The sequence below is a fragment of the Pelobates fuscus genome, chromosome 13, assembly GCF_036172605.1.
Source record: "Pelobates fuscus isolate aPelFus1 chromosome 13, aPelFus1.pri, whole genome shotgun sequence".
Taxonomy (NCBI): Eukaryota; Metazoa; Chordata; class Amphibia; order Anura; family Pelobatidae; genus Pelobates; species Pelobates fuscus.
In genome coordinates this window covers 106,953,576-106,978,778 of record NC_086329.1, presented here as the reverse complement: position 1 = coordinate 106,978,778, position 25,203 = coordinate 106,953,576, and the positions used below count along the sequence as shown (strand labels likewise).

At 39.5% G+C, this 25,203-nt stretch overlaps 2 protein-coding genes across 2 annotated transcripts; both read right to left on the bottom strand.

Moving 5' to 3' along the window:
* Positions 1-2,584: 2,584 nt before the first annotated feature.
* Positions 2,585-4,907, bottom strand: LOC134583368 (olfactory receptor 5V1-like). Its single transcript, XM_063440262.1, has 2 exons — positions 4,028-4,907; positions 2,585-2,610 (listed from the first exon to the last, which is right to left on the bottom strand). The coding sequence occupies exons 1-2, from the start codon at positions 4,905-4,907 to the stop codon at positions 2,585-2,587; spliced, it is 906 nt and encodes a 301-aa protein (XP_063296332.1).
* An 8,020-nt stretch (positions 4,908-12,927) lies between these two features.
* Positions 12,928-13,857, bottom strand: LOC134582684 (olfactory receptor 2G6-like). Its single transcript, XM_063439333.1, has one exon. It carries the CDS (start codon positions 13,855-13,857, stop codon positions 12,928-12,930), a length of 930 nt encoding a protein of 309 aa, XP_063295403.1.
* Positions 13,858-25,203: the final 11,346 nt, after the last annotated feature.

Sequence of the window (25,203 nt, the reverse complement as noted above, 5' to 3'; positions counted from 1 at the left end):
ACATGGGGACAGTTTTGGACATAGACATGGGGACACTAGGACACTGGGACACACACTAGGTACACTGAGAGACATGGGACACAGACACTGGGTGACTTGGGGACACTGAGACACTATGGACACTGGCTGGGGGACATGGGGACACTGGGAGACATGGGGACATAGTGTCTCCGTATCCCAATGTCTCAGTGTCTCCCAATGTCCCTATGTCTTACAGCGTCCCCATGTGTCTCAGCATCCCCATGTGTCTCTGTCCCTAGTTTCTCAGTGTCCTCATGTTTTCCAGTGTCCCCAAGGGTTCCCAGGTCTCCCAGTGTCTGTGTCCCCATGTGTCCTAGTGTCTCAGTGTCCCCTAGTGTATGTTTCCCCATGTGTCCTCTAGTGTCTGTGTTTCCTAGTGTCTCAGTGTCTGGTGCTGGTATTGCAGAGTAATCTCCATTTATTCTGAGAAAAATACCTGCATTTGTATTGCCATTATTACTGCAATACCGGCACGGCCAGGCATCCTCAAATGCCGGCTGTGCCAGTAAAATACCAGTCAGGTGGCAAACCTAAGAGTAGTGTGTAAAAAAAAATATATATTTAGATATATATATATTATTTTTTAAATGGGCCTATTCCATAGGCCTGGGCCTGGGCCTGGAGCTGCAGCTCCATCAGCCCCTTTGTTAATCCGGCCCTGATGACAGTGTGCAGTCTTTTGTAATAGTGGTCTATGAGGCCCCTAATTCTTGCAGGTGGTATAGCTGCCCATTCGTCTTGGAAAAATGCCTCTAGGTCATGAAAAGTCTTTGGTTGTCTTGCATGAACCACATGTTAGAGATCTCCCCAGAGTGGCTAAATGTTCTGCTGTAACCACTGAAGGGTCAACTTGTCCTTGTCCTTAGGGTCATTGACATGCTGGAAAGTCCAAGAGTGTCCCATGTGCAGCCTTTGTGCAGACGAATGCAAACTGTCTGCCAGTATTTTCTGATAACATGCTGCATTCATCTTGCCATCAATTTTCCTAAGATTCCCCATGCCTTTAGAGCTCACATCCCTCCAAAACATCAGTGAGCCACCACCATGCTTCACAGTGGGGATGGTATTCTTTTCGCTATAGACCTGTCTCCAAACATAGCGCTTATGGTTGTGACCATAAAGCTCTAGCTTGGTCTTGTTACTCCACATTACAGTGTGCCAGAAGCTGTGAGGTGTGTCAAGGTGTTGTCGGGCATATTGTAGCCGGGCTTTTTTGGTGGCATTGGTGCAGTAAAGGCTTCTTTCTGGCAACTTGACCATGCAGCTCATTTTTGTTCAAGTATTGTATTGTGCTCCTTAAAACAGCCACACTGTCTTTTTCCAGAGCAGCCTGTATTTCTCCTGAGGTTACCTGTATGTTTTTCTTTGAATCCCTAAAAATTCTTCTGGCAGTTGTGGCTGAAATATTTCTTGGTCTACCTGATCTTGGCTTGGTATCAAGAAATTCCTGAATTTTCCACTTCTTAATAAGTGATTGAACAGTACTGACTGGCATTTTCAAGGCTTTGGATATCTTTTTCCATCTTTATAAAGTTTAATTACCTTGTTACGCAGGTATTTTGACAGTTCTTTTCTGCTTCCCATGGCTCCGTATCTAGCCTGCTCAGTGCATCCATGTGAGAGCTAACAAACTCATTGACTATTTATACACAGACACTAATTACAATTTAAAAAGCCACAGGTGTGGGAAATTAACCTTTAATTGCCATTTAAACCTGTGTGTGTCACCTTGTGTGTCTGCAATAAGGTCAAACATTCAAGGGCATTTGGGTGATTTCTTTTATCATTATGATTTAAAAATGAGCTAAACAACTATGTGATCATATATGGCTTCATATGATCACTATCCTTCAGTAAAAAAAAAATCTTTATTTGCATGATCAGTCATATTTTCAAAATCAATAGCAACATTTCACTATTTACACCAGGGTATGCAAATTTTTGAGCACAGCTGTGTATGCTAATATGTACTAAATAAAAACAATATGTTCACATGCAGAACAAACAGGGTTTATCCACTATACATGTAAATAAATGCAGAGTTTAAACAGTCTATTAGCATGATACAAATCAATTTAGCAAAGGTCAAATAGTATGTGAGCATGATACAAATCAATTTAGCAAAGGTCAAATAGTATGTGAGCATGATACAAATCAATTTTGGCAGAGGAACATATCTACTTCGTGGTGATATATCAGCTAAAATTAATTCCTTAAATAGTTATATTATGATGAGCATAGTGGTACAAGAGCCAAAAGGAGACAGTACGTGGCAACAAAGTGGAGCTTATGGCTTTTGCCGACTTATCTGCTGGGTGCAGATGTTAGAGCCGAGACTGGGCTCTATCACTAGTAAGTGGCTAGTGCCATCAGTTCCTCTACTCCAGAACAGTTCTATTATTGACACTGACATCAAGCAGCAGCTATGACCCTCACTGATTGTCAGTGACCATGTGTCCATCTTTCCTCATCTCTTCTACACTGCAGGGATAAATAAATATGTGAGCAAGTAGCATTTTCAGTTAAACTTGGGGACACCACTTGAAGCATTCATTGTGTTGAGCTATTTCAATAGTTTTTCTTTGATTTGTTCCATGCAAACAGCTGAAAGTCTGTACACATGATTTTCAGTGGGGGTTGAATAATTTTGATTATAACTGTATGTCTTCACTGCCTAAAATGTGGGACTTGTTGTACCAATTTCTGTTGCTTTAAAAGCTCTTACTTTGCTGTGCACAAAATAGTTTTTTTTAATCTTATGTTTACTGAGCTTTCCATCCCATTCCAGTTGAAGAATTTCCTAGGATCAAACATCTCAACTTCTAGATCAGTGTCCAAAATCTCAACTATAAGGTCCACCATAATCTGGTGAGCATACCTTGATTCTTTATTCACGTCCATGTGAAGTCTGCTATTATATTTGTCTTGTTCTTATGAAGCTACACACTTTTTATAGGTCCACGCACCTCAATAAAAGCCAACGTGAAAAGTTATTGACACACTGTTCCAAATCCATGAGCACATTTAAATAACTGGAGGTTTTTTAGTTTCTCTCCAATTGCCATTTAAGTGTAAGCACAGCTGCCACTTCAAGGCAAACCCCCTTAGGTGAGTCCTACACTAAAATCTGAGACAGAGAGATATTTTTCTAAACCCTTAATAAGGGAAGGTTAATCATTTAATAAGGCTTAATAAGTATGTAGGGGTTTAGAAAAATGCCCCTCTCTGTCTGATTAGAGATTTAACCTTTCCGGTTAAAAAAACAAGGTGAATTGATATTGTGTAGGGCTCAGTTAAAAGGTTTTGCCTTTAGGTGGCAGGAATGTGTACACTTTAATGGGCATTGGAGTGATGCTAAAAAACCTCCAGTTTTTTAAATGTGCATAGGGATTTGGAATAGTTCACTACTCAATGCGTGGATCTAACATGACATACTGAGCACCTAGATTTACTTTATCCACATGAGTGCACACTCCTAACACTTGTTTTCCTCTGCCTATTCTATACTCCTAAATCCATATATGTCAGCTTCTGCGTCTACTTTATCCTCCTTCGTTTGCACATCCCAAGTCTTCCTTAATCTGCTTAGCCCACTCATCTCAGCTTTTGAGTCCATCCTACCATCCAGAATCTATACACCCTGGCTACTGTGTCCACTCTGTTCTACTGCAACCACAAACCTCAACAGGACGATTAGTGGAACCTTGAGCCCTTTTGAGTTATCAGTGTTCTTAAATCATGACAGATATCGATAAATCTTTCTAAACTGATATAAAGACTTTTATAGTGAATTGACAATTATAGAAATAACATTTGTGGTAGAACCGATCATTATACACGAGAAACAAATCAAGCAGCAACTTTCAAAGGTACTTAATATTCTCCTCTTTATTGATCACATGTTTGATTACATGTTTGCATCCAGCAGAGCATCATCTACTAGAAAAGTATTCTTTACATCTCTTTTCAAGGTTGTCTACTTCCATTCTTATAGAATGTTTGACATCCTCGTTTCTAATGCTGTAGATAATGGGGTTCAGCATGGGAGTCACTGTCGTATAAAGAATAGATATTGTCTTGTCAGTCTCAGGAATGTAAACAGAATGAGGTCTTAGGTACATGGACATAATGGTGCCATAGAAGAGAGACACTACGGTGAGGTGGGAAGCACATGTGGAGAAAGTTTTATGCCGACCTTGAGAGGAGCTGATCTTCAGTATGGTGGAAATAATATGAATATATGAAATTACAGTGAGGAAAAAGGAGGACATTGCAATAATCCCAGTGGCAATATACATTGATAATTCATTGATCCAAGTGTCTCTGCAAGAGAGATGGAAGAAAGGTGGCATCTCACAGAAGAAGTGGTTGATGTGGTGGGATCTACAATACGGGAGCTGAAAAGTGAGAGGAATCTGGATAAATGCATTTATAAAACTCGCAGCCCATGAACCAGCAGCCAAAGAGAAGCACAGCTTCTTGTTCATGATGACATTGTAGTGCAATGGTTTACAGATGGCTGCGTATCGGTCAAAAGCCATGACGGCCAATATAAAACATTCTGTTGACCCAAGAGCTAATGAGAAGTACATCTGAGCTGCACATCCCAGGAAGGATATACTTGTGTCTTGAGACAAAGTATTTATCAGGATTTTGGGAACTATGGTGGAGGAGAAGCAGATGTCAATGAACGAGAGGTTACTGAGAAAGAAGTACATCGGGGTCTGTAGCCGTGAATTGATTCTCACCACTATGATTAACAGAAGGTTTCCAAATAGTGTGAGTACATACATCATCAGGAACACAGAGAAGCAGAAAGGCTGCAAATATGTGACATTGGTGAGCCCCACAAGAATAAATCCACTTGTAGTAGTTTGGTTTTCCATAATAATGGTATGTACATCTGAGAGGAAAGAAGTTATGGTTTTTAATAAACCTTTGATTTGAAGTGTAAAGGTCTCCCTATGCACTCAGTGACACCCATGGTGTACCCCCTACATTGACCAATGTGCCTCCTAAATTGACAGGTCATCACGTGCACACTGAAAAACACTTTGAATGTAAACATTTATGACCGCACTCACAGATCTAAATCTAAAAATAAAAGATGTTAGTAGTTGAAAACAAATGTTAAATATAATTACCAGCATTGCAGCTGCCCTGAAGCCCACAAGCTTTGGCGGCCCACTGGTTGTCCCTCACACTAAGGCCATCCAATGGGCATCTCTGAGGGGTCAGGTTGGGAGTGTGCACCTTTATGTGTGCACTGGACCTGGTCCCTATCATTTTGGAAGATGCCCTTTGTGGCCATGCAGAGCTGGTCACAGTTTCCTTCCTCTCAGAAGGAGCTGCAGTTATCTTCTTATACTGGTCCCTGATTGTCTCCCTGGCACAAACCCCGATCTTGCTGGCTTAAAGCGGTTGGCTAGTAGTTTAGCGTATAACTTGGTGTCTGCATTCAATAAAGATATAGGGCAAAAGTTGTACTTATGTAGGGAGGTTTCCCTGGTTTTGGCAAGGTTACAATGTGAGCTTCCATCATCTCATTTGGTATTTGTCCCAGGTTTTGAATGTGGCTAAATAGTGAGGTTAAATGGGTAGTGAGAGGTGTGCGTATATTGAATAATAGTAGTTTGAGAAACTGTCTGGGCTTGGAGAGATCAACTTGCCTCTATAATCGCCTCTTCTGAGAAAGGTAGTTCCAAATTCTAAGCATGTTTGTTTGTTATATGTGGGAGAGAAACGTCAGCTAGGAAATTGTTGATAGATTCGTCACAAGGTTGCAATGTTACCGGATCAATGGATAGATAAATACAGTAAAAAAGGCTGCGCACAAATATAAAATCCAATGGTTAAACAAAAAAGGAGAAAATTAGTCCAGCTATTGTGTCCTTACAAGTGTCCTTGGATGTTGAGGTCTTCTACTTGTATAGTGGTATCACTTGTTATGAAAGATAAAAAGGAACAAGGAACAACCAATGGTGTAGTACGTAAAATTCAGGTATAGGTGTGAAAAGTAATAGTATAAAACTCACATTTACCAGAGCTAATGTCCAGCTCTGGAGTGAAGTGCGTACAGCGGTTTAATCCCCGCTTATGGGATATAAGGCAGGTTCCTCTCCGTGAGTGGTTTTCAATTCTCGGGATAAAAAGAAGAAACAGCCAATAGTGCTCACTGTATGGCAATATGAATAAGAATAATAAAAAATGTACTTACAAAATAAGAGCAGACACACTGCTCTTTGATGACAGCTTGGGTGGATTGATCCCCACCTAAGGATTTCTTTGAGTACAGGAAACTTCAAGGAGTATTCAAGGTTTTTTATAAAACCAGTAAAAAATGATAAAAATAACAATAAAAAGCCAGGGTAAAATAGAAGTTATGTGTCTATAAAAAAGATAATTGGCACAAACAAATGACCAAATAATACTTTAATATATAAAACACAATATTTTAAATATCCATAACGCGTTTCGTCACTCAAGGACTTTTTCAAATGGAATAAACATGGTTTCCAGCCAATGGAATAACCATTGGCTGTTTCTTCTTTTTATCCCGAGAATTGAAAACCACTCACGGAGAGGAACCTGCCTTATATCCCATAAGCGGGGATTAAACCGCTGTACGCACTTCACTCCAGAGCTGGACATTAGCTCTGGTAAATGTGAGTTTTATACTATTACTTTTCACACCTATACCTGAATTTTACGTACTACACCATTGGTTGTTCCTTGTTCCTTTTTATCTTTCATACCAAGTGATACCACTATACAAGTAGAAGACCTCAACATCCAAGGACACTTGTAAGGACACAATAGCTGGACTAATTCTCTCCTTTTCTGTTTAACCATTGGATTTTATATTTGTGCGCAGCCTTTTTTACTGTATTTATTTATCTTATTTCAAAGGGTTTGAGGGATTCCCTTTTTTTAAGGTTGCTGCCAAAAGTTATCTAGCGCTGTCTTATTCTTTTTACCCGGATCAATGGATAGGTTGTATAGTGAATTATAAAAAGAGGACATTTCGTTAACTATATGCTTGGGGTTTAATAATTTAGCTCCTTCTTTGGATTGCGGATAAGATATTTTGATTTGTGAGTATTTATGTTTTAGTTTAGCAAATTAAAGTTTATCAGCTCTATTTTCTCTGTTCATAATAACTATGGGTTAATTTTCAGTGGTATCTGTTTCTAAATCAATCAAATTTGCCTCTATATATTCCAAATTAGAAAATAGTAACACTGTTTATGGAACCGTTTATACAATTTATGGAAATGGTCAATTTATTTCCACTCCAGCTCTCTAGCCCTCTCTATACTGTCCTGTCCAGAGTCTGTCCGTGCTGCTGTCATTAGAAATCTTTTTTTGAAGGACTTACCTTACTGGAAATGAAGTTTAGAAAATTGGAGAACCGGGTATTATTCTCCTCTGTCCTAGTTCAACACGTTTCTTATAAGATGAGCAATCAGTCTTGATGGTTCATAATAAGTAATAGAGTTTGTGTGGAAAAAGAGAAAATGCCAACAATAGTGTAATATTGCTTCAAGATGCTGCTTCTTCACACTCTTCAAATTGCACTGACAGAATATATGTTTATAGAAGATACTTAGAATTTGTAAAATCTATTTTGACTTCTCTTTTCTCTGGATTTATAAATGTATGGCTTACAGGCGAAATGAGAGAGAATATTAACTATTAACACACTATAAAACATTTATTACAAGAAAAAAGTTACACACGGGATGTATTAACAATGAGTTCACCAGTGATGGTCCCGGACTCCTCATTCAGAACGCTTCATGCAGACTAAATGTTAGGTTCCGCGTCTTAATAGCCGGTTCTAGGATCTCTGCACAGTGTTGGCTCTTTTTTAAGCTAAACCAAACCTATATATACTGCATTCAGTGTTAAACATTGTGATTAGGTCCCAGGAGTGAACAACTTGATGTGGAGGATGAAATCTATTGCTTCAGAAACTCCCAGATTGTTAATATCTTATAATGTCTGAGGAATGGTCCCAAGCCCCGAGGATTTACACGAGATTAACTCAAATCTTCTCTAAACTGAAAAATATTTCATTGTGATATAAACAAACTGACACCAAATGTAATTTTCTCATAAGATTTAATAGTTTATTCAAAGTTTAAAATGTACTTATTTTTTATTGATATTATAATATCTGCTAGATTAACGCGCGTCTCCGCAGCAGAATTATTTGACGGACTCTTTGCCTCTTTGCCTTTTATCCCATATGACACACGATCCTCCAAAATTGCACTATTTATTGACACTTGCGTCAAGCAGCACTTTTTATTATTATTATTATTGCCATTTATATAGCGCCAACAGATTCCGTAGCGCTTTACAATATCATGAGAGGGGATTTAACTATAAATAGGACAATTACAAATAAACTTACAGGAACGATAGGTTGAAGAGGACCCTGCTCAAATGAGCTTACAGTCTATAGGAGGGGGGGTGTAAAACACATTAGGACCGGACTTTCTGCCCTAACCGGTACAAGCCTCGGTTTGGCGGCAATGCACGCACATTCTGGTTATCCTGCTGACATCAGTTGATAGAATTATCACTTTTGACTATTTAAGACTTCATCTCTCAATTTAGAAGCCCATTAGCACGTTCACATCATCCTTTGTTTTTTTAATGTGGTTTAATACTCTGTTATCCAGTGTTATGTCACCATAATCCAGCTAGCTCTTTTGAATAATTTTGGTATCCCTGACCTTGACTGGGTTTTTAGTTTATCATTTCTCTGCTTCTGGAGATCCTTGTGTTTAATTCGGCCATTCTAAGGATCAGCAAAGGCCTTTTATCTTTATTGTCCTGTGCAAGGTTCGAAGGATTCCTTACATTAGGATCTACTAGTTTAGGACAGCAAATTGTCTTGTGCTAAGCTACACCGGAGTAGTGGAATGGAGCCATTTGCCCAAACCCATCAGAGGGTCTCCTGGTTGTGCATGTTCCCCAGGTTGTAGTTGCAGTATTCACTAGACTCGTGCATGCAGCTTCAAATGAATTGTGTTTGGGCAATCGACAGGCTGTCCAAATCACCAAACAATGAAAATGTGAGTAAGAGTTCATCTTGTGGCACCAAATAAAGTGATAATTGATAGTAAAAGAAAAGGGAATGGTGGATAGGGGACATACACTAAATAATCATGTTATTCACAGATCAAGTGAGAAGTGACCAGTAGAGGGGGGAAAGGGAGAAGCAGTAAATATATATATATAACTGCCTTTCATTGACTGGCAGTAAACATTAACTTTAAAAATAAGACTTTTATTTTTTACAAATTTTCAGGTTTCAGGATTAATTTTTCTGATAACATTCTAGTTGCAGGACCATCTCTAATATTGATGGAGCCATGGGCAAACATATGCACTGGCCCCCGGACTCTACCCTGCCCCCACTTCCTCCCATACAATCACGCCCTCCACCCAAATGGACCAAAGTAGAAAGGGCCTTGGTGCAAGATTTTTGGGGGGGCCCCGTTATAGCAAGAGTGGTAAAATGGAAGATCCTCCCCTCCCCCATCTATTGTGCAACTCCAACAATGCTTTAACAGCTGGGGCTCTACCATTTACCCATGCTTGCAGGGTTGTATCTAGCTTTGAGCAGTGTTTGTGTGTTTGAATGTAAGCATGTTTTTTATGGAGTATGCATGTGTGAATGTAGGGGTGTGTGTGTATGTGGTGTTTGGGTTTGAGAGCAAGCATGCATTTATGTGTAGTGTTGGTTTTCTAATGCAGTGGTGTGTTTATGTATGATTTTGGTGTTTAATACAGAGGTGTGTTTGTATGTAGTGTTGACATTTCAATGCAAGCATGTGTTTGTATGTAGTGTTAAAGTTTGAATACAGGGGTGTATTTGTGTTTAAATTTGGCGTTTCAATGCTGAGATGTATGCACGTATACACAAACACTGCTAAACACACACACACACACACACTGAAACACATGCAGCTACACAGATATACACACTAACACACACAGGACATTTACATTCACTGACACACATACAGATACACAACCTGAAGAACATGCAGATTCACAAACACTGATACACATGCAAATACACAGATATACACATTGACACACAGATACACCCACTGACATGCATAGACACCACCATCAATCAGAGCATTTAAATAAGAAAGAGCCTTACCACCCTCCCTTCCAGAAAAATAATCTTAGATTTTCAAATCTACTGCAAATCAAAATTTTCCACACACAAAAAACTAATAGGGTCCTGCCCCAAGTGCCGCGGTGGACAAGCTTTCACTGGCTACAAAGTTACTTCATTGTACTATGTCTCCTCAAGGGAAGGTATACCCCCTAACACCTGCAAATATACCCAATTTAACAATCTATATAAAAAGCCCTAATGAAAGGTTGTTGTCAGGCTCTTCTTCTCATAGATGGTTAATTTGTTTTTATTTTAAGGTTGTGAATCGAAACCAAAAATGTTACCTAACACCAATAGGATACATGAAAATCCTACTATCTTTACTACTATCCTACTATCTTTACTACACTTGATGTTAGTAATATTTGCAATCTGGACCACATTAAGCAAGGTCACAAATGGAAGGTGATCAGGTGATCTGATTTGGGCAGTACAAATATATGATTATATCACTTGGTCTTTCCAGATTTTCCTGATTGTGTACTTCGATGGTATCTTGATCAATTCACCTGTCATAATACCTCATTGTAATTATATACATCAAGCCTCAAAAACTCCTTAATAATAGTGTATACTCTATTAGAGAAATATCTGTTTGAAAAATATCAGGTATCATTTCTAGATTACACAATTTCTACCAAAAGGTTCCACAAGGACCTGCAAATGTTGTCAGCCACCCAAAATTGTCCACTGTCTGTCCAACTATGACCAACTAAAACTGCCCAACTATGAGGTCTGCCACGATCTCCTGGATACACACATCTTTACTTGTGTTTATCTCTCCCAACGCTCATTCAGTGTCTCCTTTTCTAATGATACCTCCTCCCCTTGCCCTGTCTCAGTTGGAGTTCCCCAAGGCTCCGTCCTTGGTCCCCTTCTATTTTCTCTTTATACTGCCTCTCTTGGCAAACTTATTACCTCTTTTGGATTTCACTACCACCTGTACGCTGATGACACCCAGCTATATCTCTCCTCCCCGGACCTCTCCCCTGCCGTCCTGCAACGTGTCACTGCTTGCCTTTCTTCCATCTCTGACTGGATGTCCTCCCGCTTTCTGAAACTCAATCTCTCAAAAACTGAGCTCCTTGTCTTTCCTCCTCCTAATACTGATCCTCCTCTTTCGCTCTCCCTCCAAGTTTGTGGTACCAACATCAGTCCATCCTTGCAAGCGTGCTGTCTTGGCGTCATACTTGACTCTGGTCTCACCTTTGAGCCTCACATCCAGCATGTTGCCAAATCCTGTAGATTCCATCTTAAAAACATAGCCCGCATCCGCCCCTTTCTTGCACCAGATACTACCAAGGAGCTTGTCCATGCTCTAGTAATTTCCCGCATGGATTATTGTAACCCTCTCCTGATTGGTCTCCCCAATAGCCGTACTGCACCCTTACAGTCCGTAATGAATGCTGCTGCTAGATTGATTTTCCTCTCTAGTCGTTTCTCTCACACCTCACCCCTCTGCCAGTCCTTACATTGGCTTCCTGTATGCTATAGGAGTCAATTCAAGGTACTAACTCACACCTATAAAGCACTTAACAACTTTAGCCCCTCTTATATCTCCTCACAGATCCATAGGTATGTCCCTTCTCGGTCTCTCCGTTGTGCCCGTGACCACCTCCTGTCCGTTGTCCGCACTCGTACGGCCAACTCGCGCTTGCAGGACTTCTCGCGGGCGGCTCCCTTCCTATGGAATAGCCTGCCTACCGCCATCAGACTCTCCCCTAGTCTTGCATCTTTTAAGAAGTGCCTTAAAACCCATCTCTTTAGGAAAGCTTATGGCCTCCAAGACTAACCAATACCTCACATACCTGTCTCTTGCCCTCTCCTAAAGGGCAGCCCACCTTATTTGATTGTAAATTCCTGTCCTAATGTGTTTTACACCCCACCTCCTATAGAATGTAAGCTCGTTTGAGCAGGGTCCTCTTCAACCTATTGTTCCTGTAAGTTTATTTGTAATTGTCCTATTTATAGTTAAATCCCCCTCTCATAATATTGTAAAGCGCTACGGAATCTGTTGGCGCTATATAAATGGCAATAATAAATAAATAAATAAAAATAAACTAATTCCCTTATCTATACACATAAGCTCCTTGGCCTCTCACTTCCTTGTTAACAAAAAAAAAAAAAAACATCTCCTGATCTAGTCTATATATCCTGTTTTATGGGGCCTACATACTTTTTCCAAGTAATCTATTATGTCTAGCTAGGTTTACACACACCAATGTCTGGATCTATCATGACACATGTTTACTTTATTCACACTTTATTCACACAAGTGCACAGTCATCCTGTCGAGCTCAAATATTTCCGGTCCAGACTCTTCCTACTCTTGAAGGAAGTCCACTCATCTTAGCTTTTGAGCATACACTGCCATCCAGAAACTTCACACCTTCACTCTTGAGTACACTGTTTCCTACTGCAACCACAAACCTTTAAATAATAGGAATGGTGGCAATAAGTCTATCATAATGGAACAGTTATTTTCTCAAGTCAAGGCAGATGTTGATATATCTTCCTAAACTAATATAAATACTTTTATATTGCATTGACAATTATAGAAGTAGAACTTGTGGTAGAACTGACCATTATATATTAAAAAAAGACATCAAGCAACATCCTTCAAGGGTACCTAAAATTCTCCTCTTTATCAAAAAATATGTTTGCATCCAGCAGAGAAACAACTAACAGAAACTTTTATCTTATCTCTTTTTAAGGTCTTTCATTTCCATTCTTAGAGAATGTTTGACCTCTTTGTTTCTTATGCTGTAGATAAGTGGGTTCAACATTGGAGTCACTGTCGTATAGAGAATAGATACTGTCTTGTCAGTCTCAGGAGAGTAAGCAGAACGAGGTCGAAGATACATGAACATAATAGTGCCAAAGAAGAGTGTCACCACTACGAGGTGAGAAGCACAGGTGGAAAATGTTTTTTGACGACCTTGGGAGGATTGGATCTTCAGTATAGTGGAAACAATATGAATATATGAAACTAGAGTGAGGCAAAATGAGGATATTACAATAACCACAGTTGCAATATATGTTGATACCTGATTGATCCAAGTGTCCCTGCAAGACAAATGGAATAAAGGCGGCATTTCACAGAAGAAGTGGTTGATGTGGTGGGACCTGCAATAAGGGAGCTGAAAAGTGAGAGGAATTTGGATAGTAGCATTTATAAAGCTCATAGTCCAAGAACCAGCAGCCAAAGAGCAGCACAGCTTCTTGTTCATGATGACATTGTAGTGCAATGGTTTACAGATGGCTGCGTATCGGTCAAAAGCCATCACAGTCAATAAAAAACATTCTGTTGCTCCAAGACCTAGTGAGAAGTACGTCTGAGCTGCACATCCCAGGAAAGAGATACTTTTGTCTTGAGACAAAGTATTTATCAGGATTTTGGGAACAATGGTGGAGGAGAAGCAGATGTCAATGAACGAGAGGTTACTGAGGAAGAAGTACATCGGGGTCTGTAGCCGTGAACTGATTCTCACCACTATGATCAACAAAAGGTTTCCAAATAGTGTGATTACATACATCACCAGGAATGTGGAGAAGTAGAAAGGCTTCAGATAAGGGACATCTGTGAGTCCAAGAAGGGTAAATCCACTAGTAGTAGTTTGATTCTCCATTACAAACATGTGTACATCTTAGAGAAAATAAAATAAGTTATCATTTTTAATAAGTGTTAGAGAAATAAACACATTTAATAAATGACTTGGTATTTTATGGATGAAACTCTGTAGATGTGTCCCATGGCCCTATGCACTCAGTGGCACCCATGGCCCTCCATCGGCTGTAGGCTACTTCTAGTAATTGATCTGGTTGGTTAAACTTCATAGGAAATTGTGGCTATGACAGCTAGTTTGCTCAGGGGAAAAAAAAACACCTTGGACTCTAAGGTGTTTTTTTTTTCTAAACACCTTAGACACACCCAGGTAATCCCTAAACCCTGGACTGGTAGGGGGTCCTTGAGGACAAGGTTGAGAACCCCTGGCTTAGTACAATTGCTGGGGTTTGTTGCAGTTTGTGACTCTCTCTCTATAATGCAGAGAGGTCCAGGACTTGCTGAAGAGTGCTTCAAACTGTGATACCCCCAAACAATATCTAAATTCATCTCCTACCAGGCTATCGCTGGCAAATTACGTTAAGTTAAACATCCACCAACTGAACAGCTGTGGTTTAAAGCTGCGTTTAATGAAAGTGTTGGATCACTGTAGAAACATTGGTGTAATGTGTATATTTTTCTTGTTCTGACTTCACTTTCATTGTGAAAACCAAATCCTGGAGAAATGGTTACAATATGCTGTGAATTTTGTGCTGCTCTACAAAAATGAAATCCTTCTGCCTTAAATCTGAATCATTTAAAATCAGTAAATAATTAGAACTTAAACATTTTATGGAGATAATCAATTTATTTTAACTACCGCTCCATCGGTCTCTGTATATTGACCAGTGTCTGTCTGTGCCGCCATCATCAGAATTCTCATTTTTGGAGGGCTTATTATAGAGTCACATGGAACTCCTACACGATAGGGAGTATTGAGTATTATTTATTGTCTCTTCAATTTCAGCAATGTCTTGTTCGTTAAGAGAAAAATAAAGCAGTGTAACTAGAAAAGAGAAAATAACAATAGTGTAATATTTCTTCAATACGCTACTTCTTCACACTCTGGTAATAGTATTGACAGAATATATTTTGATGGAAGGTCTTACGATTTAGTAAAACCCTCTGCAGCTTGTTTTGACTTATCTCTTCTTCTCAGTGTCCATTTCTGGCTTAGAGACGAGATGAGCGTGAAACCAAACCAACATGATACCTTAAAAACGTTTATCACAAGAAAATAAAAGACTCACACTTTGAAAAGCATTATAAAATAGTCCAGAGACTACATGTAAAAACAGTGATGGTCCTGGTCTCTTCAGTCAGAACGTTTCATAAAGACTAAATGTTTGGTTCCGTGTCTTACTAGCCGGTTCTAGGGTTTCGGCACAGTTTTGGCTCTTTTTTTACACTAAACCGAACAGTTATATTGCATGTAGTGTTAAATATTGTGATTAGATCCCAGGAGTGAATTACTTTAGGGAAAGCTGGAGCTGAAATGTTTACCTTTGGAAACTCCCTGATCAATTAATTACAAGTCATAAATCCCATGGGAAGATCCCAAACGCCAAGGATTTGCAGAGTTATTAATCCTTTGTTGGGAGAGATTTCAGTTAGTTATAGCTCACAATGAATGCAAATTTCTTATAATATTGTATCATTTATTTAAATTATAATGCAATTTGTAAAATCCCCAGTCCAGTAATAGTAAATTCATTTGGTCATAAAGTCTTGATCATCCAATGCCCCAAGCCATAGGACAGACCGGATTTTCTTTGAAATGTCCGAATTCCGTAACTCTGGCGTTCCATAGGGATGTATCGCAAATCTAATGAAACGAACAATGGACAGTCCGTTTCGGTTGTTTCGTGATACAGAGTTCGACCCATGGTGCTAAAAAAGAGATAATTAATGGGAAAATAAAGGATGGCTAGGGGATAGTCTATAAATGTTGATTTTAGTCACAGATCAAGTGAGATCAGTATCCTGTAAAATATACACATAATGCATTATGTATTGCAGCACAATGATCTGAGCCAAAGCACCACCTTGCTACATTTTGAAGCATCCAAAAAAAAATGTAAAAAACTATTTGTCTAGTAGCTAGTTACCTCCTGATGTAAGGACAGACAGATTCCAATACAGATCGTATTAAAACTACAACAGTTATAAACCTTAAAGGTATTGGAAAGACCCTGGTTCTATTTTCTCTCCCCCCTTTTGGGTGATACCTTTGTGGAAGGTGGAACATCGCCCATGTTTGTAAAGATGTACAGTACATTAATGTGCATTATTTATACTGCTTTAATTTCCTACAATTAGGAGGTCTTATTAGAGTCTTGGGAGGTCTATATTAACACATCTTGAGTTTACTAATCCACTGTTCTAAAAAGATTTTTCATCTAAACTAAGTAATTTCAGTTTTATTAGTAGCCTTTTGAATGGGACTGTATCAAATGCCTTCGAAAAACCCCAAGTAGATTCACACCTACTGGAACACTGATCTCTATATCTACTAACTTCTTCATAGAACGTAATTAAGTGAGCTTGGCATGACCTGTCTTACATAACAACATACATAACGAAAATATGCCAGCTCAAAACACATGAAATAAACACCCTAGAATATGGGTAAAACGTGAGTAAAATATACAAACCTATACTTAGTACTCCACAAAAAGTTATACTCTGGTTCAACTGAACAATAATTAATATCTAAAATAGAAAGCAACCACATAGTGTGACAATACAGGAAAAACGGGAGCAGGTTTAACGCTAATTAATCAAAATGAAGGCAGCAAACCAAAAGAAGGGGATCCCTCTAAACCCTTCAGGACATCAACAAGAAGAACAAACCAAAAATGGCTGCGCCACAAAAGCACAGGAATGACAATAACGTGCTATTTGCAATATTTTACAGTAGGTGTAAATAAAATAATCCAAAGCAATCTTACAAATAGTCCAAAATAGTCAACAAATAAGTATGAGTACCCCTTTAAAATTAATTGCAATAGGAAATCTTGGGTAGGTAGTAGATCTTTGTATCCGCGACTATGATGGGTAGAAGATTTCTTAGTGTAATCCATACATATATGCAAGACAAGAAAACGAGAAATCCAATACTGTAATATGTCAACTTAAATGAGTAATAGGTAATAAAACAACGGTAGCTTACTCACATTTGGTGGAGCTATGACCAGCTCCAATTTTGATAGTGTATAGTGGTATAATCCACACTTACAGCATGTGTTGGGAGTGTCTGTAGAAGATGTTGTAGGACCCAAAATGACAAAAATATAAAAAGCAGATAATAGTGCTCTCTATTGCAATAAAATTGGTAAAATATTAAATACTCATGAAGGTGGAGCAGGCAAACTGCTCTATGGATAAGGCGCCGGTGGTATGATCCCCACCTGGGATTTCTTTGGAGTAGACGAGAAACGAGGTAGCCAGGAGGCAAGTATATTTCTAAAAAATAAAATTATTTAAAACAAAAGGTAATTGGCACAGTACGCGGATATAGTGACCAAAAAACCTTTATTCAAATAAACAAAGGTAAATAATACAAAGTAATACTTTCCATAATGCTTTTCTCCACAATAGGGCTTTTTCAAATGGAATAATATACAGCCTGGCTACATGAGGAATATATAGGTACATACATATTTAAAAATGGTGCCAAAAGATGATACGTAGTGTGAACTGTAAAACAAGTGTGATAGGGGAACGGGGCTAAAATTCCACTCACATGACCAAGAGCTGTACCAGGCTCTATCTGAAGGGCTCAAGTGTGCCACTTATGGCTCAAGGTCCTCTTCCAAATTTATTTATTTAAAAAATATTTTACCAGAATGGATACATTGAGATTTCTCTAGTTTTCAAGTCCTGGGTCCACAAATCATTGCATTGATACATATAAATGACAGAATGCAGAACTCCATGATTTCATGGAGGAGTGGAAGAGGACTCCAGTGGCAACCTGTGAACCTCTGGTGAACTCCATGACCATGAGGGTTAAGGTAGTGCTGGCCACACAAAATATTGACACTTTGGGCCCAATTTGACATTTCCACTTAGGGGTGTACTCACTTTTGTTGCCAACGGTTTAGACATTAATGGCTGTGTGTTTGTAGCGTTACTTACCTTATCCGGGGGCCGGCCGCGGTCCTCTCTTCAAGCCGCGCGCGGCTCATCCAACTCTCTTAACAGGAAGACGGGCAGTGACCGCGAGTTGCGGTCACATGTCCCGCCTGCAGCTAAGAGCGCGCCGCGAGTCTCGGGCGCGCTCTTAAAGAGACAGTGGGAGCCTAAATTGCAAAAAGGCTCCCATTGGCTCCTGTCATGCCAATCAACCCATACACTTACCTTTTGGGGGTGTGGAAGTGACAGGAGCCAATCACATTAGTTTTAAGGCTACTTATACTTACCCTTTTCCCTTAGTTCGTTGCCCTATCGTGGTTTCTGCTACAGTTCCCTTTAGTGCTTGTTGTGTTCAGTTGTGTTTCTCCGTATTTGACCTTGGCTTTGTATTCTGACTTCGTTTTCGCTTTCTCCTTGTCTGTACTGTTTGCCGGCTTGCTGATTCCTGTGTACCAGACCCCGGCTAGTTCTCGTTTACGCTGTCTCTTTGTGCCCTTGACCTCGGATCGTTCCTGACTCTGTACTTCTCCTATTACGTCGAGTCCGGCCACTCTAAGGTCCGGTAGACGTATCTCTCCTCTGTGCTGTCTTCTGTTTGGCTGGATCCTGCGTGTAGGGGTATATACTCGTTACAGTGTTGAGTTATTTTGAGGGGACAGCAAATTTACACTGTTACACAGGCTGTACACTTACTACTTTACATTGTAACAGAATGTCATTTCTTCAATGTTGGCACATGAAAAGATATAATAAAATATTTACAAAATGTGAGGGGTGTAATTATTAATACAGACTATATTAAAAAAAAAATAAAGTCACTGGGTACTAAATAGAATGACAGTGGGAATAATAATGTGTAAAGCACTGTTCTGCAACGTGGGAACTAACTTATCTCCAATTCAGTCAGAAGGAAATGTATAGAAATTAAAGGGGTAGGTTTATCCTTAAAAATCCCCTTTTTGTTGCCCATCATGGGTATTATAGTCAAGAAAAGTGTAGTCTATTACAGGGTTTGGCATATACTTTAAAATCCCATTTTTATGGTCCCTCATTATGGGTTTTCTATCCATGTGAGGCTGTGTATTTTGGAGAAGCCTCTAACCTTGTTCATCTGGGAGATGCTCTCTAATTTCTTGGGAAAGATATGGTTATTTTAGGCTGTTTTTTTTTTTTTTTCTCCGGAACTGTTGCACTAAGGGACAGTAGTCCAAGTGCACTTGAAGCTGAGACGGTTTGACAAATGGGGTGTTTTGTGCCACGTCGCCCAGTGGGTGTGCTGATGTCAACCTATGCCGCGCAATGAAGAATATATTATGCTTTGCGTCATAGAATGGCGTCTGCACATGGATTACACCATACTTCGCGTCACAGATGTGCACATGCTCATTAAGCAGAAGGACTTAGAGTCAGCTATGGGCATGCACAGAACGCGAGTGCTTAAAAAGATAGAGTAAGGGAATTATAAAGTCGGTTGGCGTTCTTGTTGGTGAATGCTCCTTCGGTCTTCCTCTATAGAACTGTGCGCTGTCTAATATTTTCTTCTGTACTTTTAAGGTAAGAGAAAAATATTTTCTCTTTATTAGAAATTCTTGCTTTCTGCATATGCAATTGTTTTGATTATTCATTTTGATTCGTATTAGTATGGCTTCTCCCTCTGCCTCCAGACATTCGGAAACTAGAAGACAGAGCTAAGCCAATTATACTTTTATTAGGTGAAATTAAAAGGGTGCCAATGGGCCAGTAACATATATGTATTTGGCCTTACTATTTTGCAGTCCCAGCAAAACTCATGACTCCTCTCCAAGATAGCGCTTCAGACTGGGTTTATTGCCTTCTTTTCGATCAACAGCAAAAACATGCGAGAAAGGCTGAACTTGATGGTCGCGAGTCCCTTCTCAGCTATGTAACTATGTAATAGCATAAAGAAAAATCTAATAGATGTCTGAACTGCAATTTTATTGTTATGGAAAGGAAGAAATTATGCAGATCTTGTCTAGTGGTCTATTGCTGATAAGAGCAGTAGAAGAAATTCCCCTAAGTAAGATTTTTTAAAATTGTTTGCCCAGGCTGTTGCAGACATGTTCAAATCCACTACTGAAAAGTTTAATCCTTCTAATAGTTCCATACATGATACTCCAGCCTCTGAATCAGATGATAATTTGGATGTATTTGATGTGTCTGAGGAAGATGATGATGAATTAGGTCACTCTTTTAGATCACCAGATTCAAGGTCTGATTCAAGGTGACAAATTGATTCTGTTACTAAAGGTAACTTGAAGAGAAATCAGATATCAAATTTATCCCTAATCTCCAGGAAACTGCAAGTCTTTGATCTCCATTCTTAAAATAAACACATCAGCTATTCATTGATGCTATGGCCTATGTAAGGGAACCCATAGATAAACGGCTGGAGACATATTCTGGATCTGAAAATCTTAAATTACAGGTTGAAAATAAAATAATTGAAAATGGAATCTATATAAACAAAAATTACTAACATAAGAAAAAGAAATTTGATGGTCTCCATAAAACCACGCAAAGTTTTTGCACTTTTGGATTTGGAGGAAGCATTATCAGTTAATGGGTCTTTCCTTTGGGTTAAACATGTCTCCAAGGACTTTCTCTAATACCCTTATCACTTTGATGGCCTTCCTATGAACAAAGCATATTGAGATTTTCCATTAGTTAGAAAATGTTCTCATAGTGGGTTGAACTCGTCAGGAGATTTCTCTTTGTACCCAGGTGACTATAAATTGTCTTCTAGAGCATGAATGGATCATGACTCTGGAGAAGAACTTGTTGATTCCTTCCCAATGGATTGTTTTCCTGGTGCAGTTATAGACACCTCAGTATTAAATGACTCTGTCACCAGTACGAATGATCAAGATTCAAAACAAAATTTGAAAGATTCTTGTAAAAACGTGCCTTTCTGTATGAGAATTTATAACCTTTTGGGATCTCTAACCTTCACAATAGGTCTAGTAAGATGGGCCCATTGGGAAAAACACCTTATTCAGATTGAATTCTTAAGGCAATTCAATAAGATCCAATCCAACTGGGATCAGAAATTCTCCTTCTCCAGAGTACAAAGGATCAGCTGATATGGTGGACCAAAAGGAAGAATCTCTGTCATGTTTACCCAATAGAAGAACCAAAATGGCTTGTTATAACAGATGCGAGATTACAAGGATGAGTAGCCTATTATGGGAAGATATGGAAACAGGGAATTTGGTCCAACATAAAAAAGAAATTGCATTTCAAACAGGCGAAAGTGCAGTGCACACACAACAAACTTCTCCTGAGAGAATTGTTTTTTCTCTGACCTATCTCCAGGGTCTGAAAGCAGTGTATCTTCCAGGTTCACAAAATATTTTGGCAGATTATCTAAGCAGGTCAGAAGTTCTACCAGGAGAGTGGTGACTTCACCCAGATGTATTCAGGGAGATAACACAACAATGGGGCATACACAGCGGGAGGGGCTGGATCGCAATGCCAACTGGTCGCATGTCCGACTAGCTCCTGCGCCTTTTCTGAGAAAAGGCAGTTAAGTCACTCATCTGGGGCTCGAAAGCTGATAATTATGGACTAAGCAAAAAATAAATAAACAAAACTGAAAGACAAAAGTAATGGCTATCAGAAAATAAGAGGGAACAAGACAGAGTAATACGTGGAAGCTCGAAAACTGGAGTGAGTGGGGTTTCACCAAATCCCAAGGATTAACGTAGAAAAGATACAATTTATCCAGGAGATTTTACAATAAAAAGAAGAGAATGCCTTATAGTTACACAATAAAATTCTAATTTCTAAAAATGAGGAAATTCTTTTGCATTTTAAGAATTTCCTCATTTTTAGAAATTAGAATTTTATTGTGTAACTATAAGGCATTCTCTTCTTTTTATTGTAAAAGCTCCTGGATAAATTGTATCTTTTCTATGGACTAAGCAAAGACTGAAGTATATGCGGAAACTGAGTCCCAACCACTTATGGGACACCCTGTAGTAGGACACTGTCTCAAACATGGGAGTTTCATCTGGGATATGAGGTCCCTACCCTACTCGTCATTCACCACCTGTTGAGAAAAGTATGGACAGAAGAAAGAAAAGTGATAGCTATTATTCCTGTGTGGCTAAGGAGGACCTGGTTTCCTCTCCTGAGCAAGATGTGTTGGAAGCACACTGGCTGATTCCAAGGAGATAAGACCTGTTGAGCCAGGGACCTGTGGGTTATCCAAATTCAAACAGCTGATCCTGGCGTCCTGATTTTTGAAAGGGAGAGGCTCCTGCATCTAGGTTTGTCAGAGGCAGTGATAAATGCTCTCCTGAAGTAAAAAAAAAAAAAATCGACTTCGAAATGCTATCATCGTATTTGAGAGACATTCAGATCTTGGCAAATGTTATGAATGTAGACTTCTTGCATCATTTACAGTCTCCTATTCTGGAGTTCCTTTAAGCAGGATGGGATAAAGGGTTAAGTTTAAGTACTCTAAATGTACAGTCTTTGGCTTTATCTGCCCTATATAATGTCTTATGGGCCTCTGATCACTTGATTGCAAGATTTTTCAAGGCTGCACTATGAACACAATTATACCCCCCTGTAGTGGACCACGGGTAACCTGACCGGCTACCTCCACTAGTTCCCTTCTTTCAGCCAGTCAGGAACCACTTAAAATGTACAGAGACCCACTTCCTCCCACCAGTAACTGGACGAGTCAGAGTTCTGGAGGTACAACAACACTTTATTGGCCACACACGGCTTTTAAGCAAAACCCCATGTGGCGTTTAAGCAAAACCCCAGGTAGATCACACACACAATCACAGTGTCCCCTCCCCAGGTCCTCCCTCTCCCAGAGGTCTTAGCGTGACACAGGAGGTCTGGTCCCTTTGTCCCCTGTTCCTGCCACCCAAGTACAGGGTTTTTCACTTCCGGTGACAGGGTGTTTTCCTCCCAGGATCCTTCATGCCTGGGAGACAAAGGGACCAGGGGGGTCATTGTCCCTTTGTCTCTCAGGCATAGAAAGCCCGCCATCCAGGGTCTCCTTCCAGTGAGCCTCTCTACCTGGGAGTCACAGCGCAGGAAAACCTCCCGCCTCTCTGACTCCCAGCTACAGGTAGCCCGCCAAACCCCCCACCCCATTGTCCCCAAAGGATGCCCACACCAACTCCAGGGACCCACAGCAGTACTTGTCGCAACCAGTCTCCATTCGCGGGGTCCCTGTGTGAAACCAAACAAGGGAAGCGTCTCCTTTTGGGATACGAATGCTCCCCCTGGCCGGCATTTGTCTCTACAAACACCGGCCAGCCAGGGAAGCACTAATTAATTCCCTTGCGGTTTCACACTTATGTTGTGAGTTGTTCACGTTCTAATTGATTGGTGCGAACTTTCCAATGGGTGCTGGGGAGGTCCCCGTTTGGGAACTAGTTCATGAATGCTCCCTCTGGATGGCGATATAAGAACTGGCGGCCACACAGGGGGCTACATACGTCAAGGCTTCCCTTGCGGTTTTGGCATCAGGTCGAGGTGAGAACGTTCTAATAAGATTATTGGGGTGGTGCCCATTCGGGAGGCAAATGGATTCCCTTTGTGGAAGCACTCCCGAATGGGGAGCAGGAACTTTGCACAAATACACAGGGTAGTACACATAATAAAGACAGGGGGAATACATGAACAACCGGGGTTACGTCACAACACCCATGGGATCTTCCTCTGGAGATGTTGGCTGATATTCCCTTTTATCCTTTGGAAGAGATGGGCACTACTTTTGTGACATAAAAAATCACTCATCTTGGTGGCCATGACGTAAGCTAGAAGAGTGGTATTGAGACCTAACGAGGAATTTCTACCTAAAGTGGTGTCTAGCTTCCATCACCACCGAGCGACCCATAAATGATGCTGCCTTGAGAAATAGCCAAGAAAATACATTTACTGGCTAGTATGAAATTGTTAGTTTTTGTGAAAGCATCTGGAGTTCTGCACCCTGTCATTTGGAAGAGGGCAATAAGTTGCTCTTGGTCATGTGAGTGGAATTTAAGCCCCATTCCCCAATCACACTTGTAAAAGTTAACACTATGTTGCTGCTTTCTATTTTTATTTTAGGTATTAATTAATTACAATTATTATTGTTCAGTTGAACCAGTGTATTCCTTTTTGTGGAGTACGAGGTACATATTTTTATGTTTTATTCACCTTTTCATACATATTCACTAGGTGTTTATTTCATGTGTTTTAAGTATATTTTTTCGAGTTTATTTTTGTTATGTATTATTGAATCTAGAGTGTTTTGGGAGCACTTTATATACCAGTTTTTCCCTTGTGCACAGAAATGTTTCTGAAGCGCCATACACACTTGTGCTTTTCACTGTTTTATAATAATATCTTTCTTTTCAAGTTGTATAATTTCAAAGGTCTGCCCTCAGTTTTGTGTCCAAAATTCCATCTACAATGTCCACCCTGACCTGTAGAGTAACACATCTCTTAAATCTGTCCTAGATTCTGTATTTTATAATCTAAGCTTCTGGGTCACCCATGTTTTCCTGAACCCTCAAATCTTTTCTACCTGGTCAATATTGTTTCCTAAACCCACAGACCTTTTCAGATATATTAATCCCACACATTTAAATGCCTATGTTTTTTAATGACCTTTGGAGCACCTGTGTCTGCTCTGTTTCTAAACTATGTTCTCCTGAATCAATAAACTTCAACAAAAGGGTCTACTCAACCATTCTAATTCCAAACACCTTGCCTCCTGAGGATACTCTGCCTTTCAGAACCTAATTACAGTCCCTTGACCCACCCTTTCTCTTTATAAGATAATCTTTTCTCTTTATACATTCTTAGCCAAAATGTCCAAACACATCCATATTTCCCCCACTGGGTCTAACGTGTCCTAATACACCACAAACTTTAAAATAATAGGAATTGTGTTCCTGATAATATCTTTGCATCTAAAAGTTGTAATGGCACCTTTTGTTTTGTTGTTTTTTTTATAACCATTTATGTTCCCAAGTCATGGCAGATCTTTAAATGTCTTACGTACTTAAGTAATGTAAAAGATTTTTATAGTAAATTCACAATTAAAGAACCATAGTAATATAATATATCAGTGTTGTGTTAAGTAGATTTGTTCATTGTTGAAAAACTACAGAAAAAAAGTAAAGAAGAAGCATTGAATGGGTTTTATTATTTTTTTATTGTACATCACAGGGATTCAGGATTTTATAGAAAAGTTTTCTTTGCA